The sequence below is a fragment of the Rhineura floridana genome, chromosome 16, assembly GCF_030035675.1.
Source record: "Rhineura floridana isolate rRhiFlo1 chromosome 16, rRhiFlo1.hap2, whole genome shotgun sequence".
In the NCBI taxonomy this organism is placed as follows: Eukaryota; Metazoa; Chordata; class Lepidosauria; order Squamata; family Rhineuridae; genus Rhineura; species Rhineura floridana.
In genome coordinates, this window is record NC_084495.1 from 17,012,776 (window position 1) to 17,022,484 (window position 9,709).

At 48.9% G+C, this 9,709-nt stretch overlaps 1 protein-coding gene across 2 annotated transcripts; it reads left to right on the top strand.

Moving 5' to 3' along the window:
* The first annotated feature begins 6,307 nt into the window (after positions 1–6,307).
* Positions 6,308–9,297, top strand: POU3F4 (POU class 3 homeobox 4). Of its 2 annotated transcripts, XM_061598350.1 has the most exons (2): positions 6,308–7,298; positions 8,664–9,297. In XM_061598350.1, the coding sequence occupies exons 1-2, from the start codon at positions 6,426–6,428 to the stop codon at positions 8,685–8,687; spliced, it is 897 nt and encodes a 298-aa protein (XP_061454334.1). In that variant the 5' UTR covers positions 6,308–6,425; the 3' UTR covers positions 8,688–9,297. The 2 variants fall into 2 exon arrangements, with proteins under 2 accessions (XP_061454334.1, XP_061454333.1); XM_061598349.1 differs by having other exon boundaries at positions 6,308–8,740.
* The last annotated feature ends 412 nt before the right edge of the window (positions 9,298–9,709 follow it).

Genomic DNA, 9,709 nt, shown 5'->3' on the forward strand with positions numbered 1-9,709 from the left:
GCCCCGGCCCAAGTGAACTTGGGCGAAAAGGTGAAGTTTTCTTTATAGAGGTCGCGACCTCGCCTCGCTGCCTCCCCTTCGCAGCTTCATGCTGTATTAAGCACAGTCAAAACTGCACCCTTGGAAGGGGGGGTGACCCTCTCCCATTCTCCTCCCCGCACCACACACACCCCCGTGCATAACCTTTTGCGATGCAGCCCTATCTGGAAAACTCGCAACTGTCTTACCACCACCCAAACCTCCGCATTTGCAAGGAAGAGGTGAGAAAGAGTCGACAAGGGGCGTCCTCCCACCGTCTCTTTCCAAGGAAGGGAGAAGGGGTCGGTTTGGGGACTCGGCGAGATATCTTGCCACAATGGTGTAGCTATCATGATCTTGCAATCCCTTACTCTCCGGCTCTGCCACTCTTCCGCAGGAGAGGAAAACCAAGGGGTCATCGATCACACAAGTTCAATGGCTGCAGTTCTAAACACACCCCTGCTAGGCAGCACGGCGGCCCAGGGAACACAGCGGCGGGGCTTACTTCGGAGTAAAGACGCCTAGGATTGCACGGGGAGGATGCATAGGTTTGTAGCTTGAGATGGCGAGGAATGATGATGTTGTTTCATTACAAACCGCCTACCGCGATTTGGCAGAAAGGCGAAATACATCAGTGTAGTAAATATATAACATCTCTCTCTCTCTCTCTCTCTCTCTCTCTCTCTCTCTCTCTCACTCACTCACTCTCACTCTCACTCTCTCACTCTCACTCACTCACACACATACACACACACACACACACACACACAACACAGGTTTACAAAAAGAAAAGGGGATTTTCTGTCTGAAAGAGAGAAAAAATCCGTTGTGCTGGACGGTACATTAAACTTCCATTCCAGAGCAGGCTTCCCCGATAAGATGAAGTTCCATGTGGACGGTTTCTTCCAAGTCAATGTGCATAGGATCGCGTTCGAAAAGCCACACAAGCCTCCGGGACAGGGAGCCGAACCCACAGCTGGAGCCTGATCAGGTTTCCTCAGAAGGAAGCTCCAGCCTGAGTTCCGTGGGACTGGGCTCTCTTCATTCAGTGCCCCCTGGATGGCGAGCTTTAACGCTGCAATCCTATAGAGATCCTTAACCTGGGAGTGAGGCCCACTAGACTCTGTGGTGGGCGTGACTAGTAGAAGGGTTGTGCGATCAAATCTCCGCGGCTCCTTTAATCCTGGACAGACAGCCTTGTTTCCTGGCAACTTCTCCTACATTCCGCTCTCCCCTTAAAAAACAATAACCACCACCACACACACCCCTTTCTCCGCACAAGAATATTACGCTTTTGGAAAAGTAACAAGGGAGCGTGGATTTAGAAGGATCCTATGAATAGTCCGAGCTGGGATTGCGTTTGTTGAACTTTGTCAAGTGCGTGTATGGGAGCGAGGGAGGAAGGAAGGGAGGGAGAACTTTATTTTGTAGTCACCTCCTCAGCGTCCACAAAAACAAACAAACAAACAAACAAACAAACCCCAGCTTGGCTGGCTCCCTCGCGACTTCTCTTTCCTTTCCATCAAGATGGGATCTATTTTTCCACCCTAGAGCTATTCTTGTTCTGCCTTTTTGTTCCCTGGTACAGAGTGACCGAAGAAGGAGGGGGAGGAGGGTGGATTCGACATGAAAATAAAGTTATTCCTGGTTGGGGAAGGTGGCAAAGTCTAGAAAGCCCAACGCGCTTGAAAAAAAAGGAAAGAGTCGCCATAATGATGATAATCGTTATATTCAGGCTCCTAGAATAGATTCTTTCTTTCTTTCTTTCTTTCTTTCTAATAATAATAATAATAATTTCTCGCTCGCTCGCTCTCTGTATCTGGAGTCTATGGGAGGAGAAGGGGAAAAAATAAGTGGCGAATTCTTGCAACAGTTACTCTGCGTGTCCTTAAAAAGTAAAAAAAAAAAAAACCACACAAAAACTCTCATGTTCAGACGGGGTCGGCTCTATTGAATGAGGTCCTTTTATTCTGCATGGGGCGATGGATTTGCGGCTCCGGTCTCCCCTTTATGCCTCTCGCTATGGAAACCCGGATCATGGGGAGAAAAATGCGGGCCTGAATAGAGGCAAGCAGCAGAAAGGAGCGCCTGAGAGGAGCATCTGTTACACTCGGGAAGTTAGACTGACAGGAAAGCGCTAAAGAAACCCTCTCCAGCAGATTAGGAGGCAAAAGCGACCGGGGGGGGGAGGGGTGCAAGTCCGGCTGGATTTTTTTTTTTTAAACTCTCCAGAAGAGAAAGTGTGAAGACGGACGGGGGGTGGGGAGAGAGAGAGAGAGATCTTGTGGACATCTTCTATAAATCTGAGGCAGAACCTGGTATTGGTCATGTCTGCAGTTTTATTTTTTACAGTTAGGAACCCCCAAATGATGCCGGTTTTGGCGCTTGATTTAGCCAGGCCCCGCTTCTGAGTGTTTTTCTTTTTTCTTTTTTAGAGAGTGTGCTGCTAGTCAAGTTCATTCGGAAGTTCGGGGAGGGGGCAGAGGAATCTACCATCCTTTGTCTCACCCCACCCCTCACCTCACCCAGAGTGCGATCCCCAAACAAGTCAAGGCGCACGACGCTGCCAGCCGATTTGCTGGTTGCCTCGACCCTCCAAGACCTTAAAACGCGCTGGGTTTGGATGTAACGCGCCCCCCCTCCATGTCAAAGGACTTCACTTCCAAGTCGAGGGGGTTTCAGAGATGGTAGATTAACGGATCGATCCTAAGCGTGTTTACTCAGAAGTAAATTCCTGGGCGTTGAATAGTAAATCCCTGGGTGTTCAATGCCGCTTGTGCGTCCAGGCAAGCAGCCTAAGAGAGTCATCCTGTGCAAGTTGTACAGTTCCACTCCGAAGTCAGTCCCGCATTAGGTTCGGTTCGGTTTACTCCCAGGGAACTCCATTAGGGGCGCAGCCGAAACCAGCTTCAATCGGCAACAATGCTGCTTAACTGCTTTGGGGATCGGTGTTACAGTGAAGAATATCCGTAGAAATATTGGGGGGAGCAAGGTCTGTGAATGGTTACTACAGGTCATTAGCAACCCACTCCATCCACCATTGCATTTAGAATTCCGGGGGGCACCCCCTTGCCCTCCTCCCCGAGGACGCCCTTGGTTATAGTTATAGCTTACTGGTTTATGCTGTCTTCCTCGCCTTGTCCATTATTAAGATGGGATGGAAGTTAGATTTAAGAATTTTACAAAGAAGGGAGCTTGGGGGGGGAATCCCCGTTTCACATATTAAGCTTTCTAAATATATCATCAGAAAGAGAGTGGATCCGATTTTTCAATCGGTGCTATGCCGGCTGGGTTTCATTCTTCAGACCCCTCCCCCGCCACTGACCTCATGCACCGACCCTTTCTGGGTTTTCGAATTATTCTCCTGCCCGCAGTGAGGAGAGCAGTCTTGCTTTTGCAGCAGCATCACAATTTCTTACAGATTATTTTAGGGATCCAGCAAGGATCTCAGCCTGCCACGCGAGAAAAGAAGTGTACCCCAGCTTGTCAGAAACTGTGCCCTTCCCAAGAATTGCTTCCAGTTTGGTTAAAGGCAAGGGAGGAGGGGGACTGTCGAAACTGGAACACCAGAACCTCTCCACCGCATTCCCAGGTTCTGTTTCAACAGTAAAATCAAATAAGAAAAGAAATATTAAAAAATGAAAGTTTCCCAGGTTCCTCAATATATATAATTTTTTTGCAACTTTTGTTTCAAACTAACCAGAGAGAGAGAAAAAATAAACCTTGTATTCAGATTTCCTATAAACTGAACTAGCCTGAAAAACTTTGCTTAGAAATTCTCAGTAGCTGTTTTATTCTGTATTTTAAAAAGAAGGGGGGAAAGATGCAACTCAGACGAGAGGGAGAGAGGGAGAGAGAGAGAGAGAGAGAGAGATTGGGGGGCGGGGGGAAAGGCTCACCTTGTTTAGGGCGATATTTTCATTTTGTTGCATTTTTCTCCAGATCTGTCTTCCTAGAGAACTTAATGCCTTAATGACTTTCGGGTAGCTGCAAGCCCTTCTTTTATTTCTGCTAAATATATGAAAATGTATGCAAATTTAAATCAAGCTTAACCTAGGAGCTCCTGCAATATATTTAATGGAATTTCAAACCAATAAGGGAACTGTTATGCAGCGTTCTGTAAGTGCAAATATAATTACGCAGCTAGGTTACCTCCGAAATTATGCACGGAAAGGTCATTTAAAAAAAAAAACTTGAGGGTTTTTTCCCTTTCTTTTCGAAGGTATTAGGCTTTAATTTTCTCAGCTGGAGCACCGCAACAAATCCGAAATGCTCCGATTTCTGTTCCTCAGCTGAGCATTTGCAAGAGGAACACACAATAGACTGCATTGTTGTTGTTGTTGTTGTTGTTATCATTAAATGGATTGAAATGGAACTTAAAGGGAAGAAACAGCAGCACACACACCTCTTTATTGGCTATTGTTTCACCTACTTATTATTTGGCATTTCTTCTGATCCAAAGCCACGTTTTAAGGGATACGATTCTAAAATATACAGCCCAAGGTGGGGAGGATTAGGGCTAGTCGACAATCATTCTAATGTATTCAAAGCATTTGCCCCGATCTTACGTGTGTGTTTTGTGTTCTGTATTTTGGGAAGGAGTCGAAAACGCAGCCACCATAACCTCTCGAGGGCAGGCGAGGAGGAGGAGAAGGAGAGTGACTGGCCCCCTGAGCTGCAAGACGTGCGTCTCTCCTGGTCGCGCCACCGCAAGTGGTGTGTGCTTTTTCTAGCCCAGGCTTCCAGGCTTGAGAAGTTGCGGAGCTGTTGTTAGGAAACGCGAATTTCCCAACTGCTGAGATGGAGGGAGGAGGAAGCCAAGCCTCGGGATGACTAGGGTGGCTGGGGAAGCGAACTTTGCTCCACCGAATTTAGACGAAGGGGAGGCAGGATTTGCATGTCAATCAGGGAGGGAATGGGTTAACGGCTGGTTTACCAACAAGTCAGCCTCAGTGGAAAGCAAACAAATGAACCCAATAGACTAGCTCACCTCTCTCTCTCTCTCTCTCTCTCTCTCTCTCTCTCTCTCTCTCTCTCTCTCTCTCTCTCTCTCTCTCTCTCTCTCTCTCTCTCTCTCTCTCTCTCTCTCTCTCACACACACACACACACACACACACACACACACACACACACACACACACACACACACACACACACACACACACACACACACACACACAGATCCTCTCTCCCCCTCACAGCTGTTTCATATGCATACAATAGACTTATGTATGTAATAAGTGTCTACATACACACACACACATATATCCTCCCTCTCTCTCACACACACACACACAGACACACACAGACACCTGTTTCATCTGTATGCAATAGATTTATGTGATATGTGTGTGTGTCTATATATATATATATATATAATACAGACACACACATATAGATCCTCTGTCATACACGCACACACTCGCTCAGAGACACTGCTGTTTCCTTCGTAGTGATTAATTCCAGGTATGTTCAGTGTGCAACATCCACAAAGGTGTGTGTCATAAGTGTCCAGTATAAGAGTGTCTTCTGCAATGTGTGTCTGTGCTCTCTCGCTCTCTTCCTCGCTCTCTGACAGGCACACACGGAGTTTCCCAGACAAGATATAACTTTCGAGTCTCCCGGACCATTGATCTGGGAGGGAAGTTTTGTTTATGTTGTTCCCTCTCCCCCCCCCTTTCTTAATCTCCCTCTTGCTTTCAGGCGGACTTCAAAGATGTTAAGAGGGATCTGAGGAGTGGGGTGGATGTGGGAGGTGGAGAGATCCCTATAAACTGTGCTAAGGAGGAGCTGTCAGTCACTCTCGAAGGCAGGTATTTAACCTCTCCTCGTCTCCCTCGGTTTGAAGGAAAAGGTGGGGGATGTATACCTGGAATTAATCATTACAAATTTAAACCATGCCCTCGCATTCCCTTTCCTCGTCCTTTCCCTTCTTCCTCCACCCCTCCACCTCGTCCCCCTTCTTCCTAATAAGATCTGAAGGATGAAGGGGGTCACGGCGGGGAGGAAATAAACGATCTTGTCCTGCAGGGAAGGAAGGGTTAACCCACTGAACCGTGGGCGGCCCGCTGGCGGCAGCCAATGGAGCCTGAAGATGGATTCACTTCCTGCTTCCAGTCTCCCTCGTCTTAACCCTTCGCCTCCCGGCACCTTCTTCTCCTTGTGTCTTTCCTCTCTCGCTCGCTCGCTCGCTCTTTTGGACGGGCGCAGAGCCATCCTCTTCTGCGAACCCTCATTGGCTACGGCGCCCACTTCCCGGCGGGAAGCGGCTCTCGGATTGGCCGTCGGGGCTGCCCGTCAGCGTGCGGTTGCTGATTTGGCTCCCTTTAGGCTGGGTAGATGTCAAAGGCTGAAAGCATCTCCCTTTGCCACATTATAACGAGTAGGGGGAATCCTCAGCATCCAGCATGGCTACTGCGGCGTCGAATCCCTATAGCATCCTCAATTCCAGCTCTTTGGTCCATGCAGACTCGGCGGGGATGCAGCAAGGGAGCCCTTTCCGGAACCCCCAGAAACTTCTGCAAAGTGACTACTTGCAAGGGGTCCCCAGCAACGGGCACCCGCTGGGCCACCACTGGGTGACCAGCCTGAGCGATGCGGGCCCCTGGTCGTCCACCTTGACCGCCAACCCCTTGGACCAACCCGACGTGAAGCCCGGGCGGGAAGACTTGCAGCTGGGGGCCATCATCCATCACCGCTCGCCCCATGTCAGCCACCACTCGCCTCACCACCCTAACCACCCCAACGCCTGGGGAGCCAGCCCGGCTCACAATGCCTCGCTCACGTCGAGTGGGCAGCCTCCGCCTCCTCCCCTGAACGTCTACTCTCAGGCGGGCTTCACGGTCAGCGGGATGCTGGAGCACGGGGGCCTGACGCCCCCGCCGGCCTCCGTCACGCCGCAGGCCATGCACCAGGTGCTGCGGGACACGCCGGAGCACGGCGAGCTGGGCTCGCACCACTGCCAGGACCACTCGGACGAGGAGACGCCGACGTCGGACGAGCTGGAGCAGTTCGCCAAGCAGTTCAAACAAAGGCGGATCAAGCTGGGCTTCACGCAAGCGGACGTGGGCTTGGCGCTGGGCACCTTGTACGGGAACGTCTTCTCCCAGACGACCATCTGCCGCTTCGAGGCTCTGCAGCTGAGCTTCAAGAACATGTGCAAGCTGAAGCCGCTGCTGAACAAGTGGCTGGAGGAGGCCGACTCGTCGACGGGGAGCCCCACCAGCATCGACAAGATCGCCGCGCAGGGGAGGAAACGGAAGAAGCGGACCTCCATCGAGGTGAGTGTCAAAGGGGTCCTGGAGACGCATTTTTTGAAGTGCCCCAAACCGGCGGCCCAAGAGATCTCCTCTTTGGCGGACAGCCTCCAGCTGGAGAAAGAGGTCGTGCGGGTTTGGTTTTGCAACCGGCGGCAAAAGGAGAAGCGGATGACGCCGCCGGGGGACCCGCCGCAGCCGCACGAGGTGTACGCGCACAGCGTGAAAACAGACGCCTCTTGCCGCGATCTTTGACTATGAAGGACCCGCGCGGGGGAACGGACTAGGCAGCGGCGCGGATCGCTGGGGCGTCACCTCCATTGCTGCTGCTGCTGCTTCGTGTCTTCTGCCTCCCCATCCTCAACCAGCCCAAACCAGGATTTTTGTTATTATTGATTTTTTTTTTTTGGAGGGGGGGTTAACTTTATCTCCATCATCGCTTTAGGTGAAAAAAAAAATCAATCCGGTCATGAGATTCAGAACACGAAATAAATCCTATTCCATATCCGACCGTTCAGGGCCATCTCTTCCCCCCTTGATCCGGGCAGCATATATACATATTTATAGACGCACTTTGTGTTTTTTTCTCTTTCTTTCTCAGTCTAATCCCCCCCCCCGCGCTCCGCCGCCGCGATTTTCTATGCTGAACATCAAGGCTTTAAAAAAAATCCCGTAGGAAGACAACAAAACAAATGCATCTTTCTCTCTCGCTGTGTGTGTGTATATATCTATATCTATATATATATATACAAAATGTGCCTATTAATAACCTTTCAGCGCCTTGGTCAGATCCGGTGCATTTCAGGTTTTATTTTAAGCTTGGCTGGACTTGGCTTTGCTCATTCCTAAATGAGACTTCCATCTGGCCGCCTTTCGGAGGCTGGAGGTGCTTCAGTACAACCTGTAGGTAAGATTTGTAACCTAAAATTGAAACCCCATTGATCAGCTCCTTTCAATCCCCGTCCCACAATTACACGTCATTTCTTTATTTCTATTTTAAAAAATGGGGGACAGGGGAAAATGTATTCGCCTAATTTCCCCTGCCCCCATCAGCAGGGAAATCTGGGATCCTTCTTTTCTAAGCCCAAACGACAGAAACAAGAGATGACTAGTCAGAAAATCAGATTTTCTTATCCCTTCCTTCTTTCCTATCTATTTAAATAAATTTCAGAACTGTATAGTGTCAGCATGGACATTCTCTCAGAGAAACCTCCTCCCCCACCTCACAACCATATATATATATCACCCATCTCCATGTCTGATTTTGGCTTATCTAAACAAAGATCGAGAATGGACACATCACCAGAATAACTTAAATATGTTTTAAAGGCCTTTATTTTATTTTTCCCTCTCTCGCTCTTCGTCGATGTTTACATATCTATATCTCAGTATTGGACCCTGGTTGGCGCCTGAAGCTATGGTCTGTAGTCAAACGCTTTTTCCCGTGCGACTCTTCCGCTTCGGAATAGATCGGCGTGCCTGCCTTCCTTATCAAGAGTCGAATTCGGAAAGGGTTGAAATTAAAAACATTTTTTGGGGGGGGAAGCGGATAAAGAAAAAGAGTAAGCAGCAAGGAATTGGGTTCTGAAGATTATTGACATACTGCAGGATGCAATATCTGGTCAAAGGTGTTTTGGTTTTTTAAAAAGATGCGTTTCCCCTAAAGAAAAGAAAATCTTCTTTTGCTGGTAGATTCCCCCCCCCTTCAATTCTGGCATAGGAGATGGCTCTTCACTATTTGTGGATGTGTTTACCAAGGCGCACATTGTAGGGATGTGCACGCACGCACAAAAGCCCTGCGCAAACAGACGCATCGCCCATTGTCTGTCCACGGACACCTAGACAGACGCCCAAGAGATACATTTTACACGTATACATCCTTTCAGCAGATTCAGGCAGAACCCGACAACACAAGGCATTCGTTGGTCGCAGCTGTTTGGGGTGTTTTACGGAGCTCTAAGGAGACGAATACAAATCTTGATACTATCCCAAAAGTCCAAGAAATTATGCCCCCCCTCACTCACTCCCCCCCTTTCTGTCTGACACACTCCTCTCTCCATATAACGTGAAAGGAGCCCCTGTTCCTAATTTGCATCTCTGGAAGGGCGGAAATACATTCCCAATTTAACTATGGGGAAAGATCTCTCCCCCCCCCCTATTTCTCTCTCTCTCCCCTTTTCCAACCCTCATGCCTTCTTCCCCAGCATCACAATGTTCATGTCGACATTTCTCTGCCGTCCGCCCGGCAATCCTGAATGCGCGCTCCACGTCCCAACACCGAAGACCCCCGCTTTCTGCCAACTTTATATTAAAAAGGAAAAAGAAAATACCTGTACAGTTTTGTATATTCTAAACGTTTTTTTGGGAAGTTATTAATTTAAAAGAAAAAAAAAGATCATTTAGATTATTCATTTAGTAACTGATGTATAATAAAC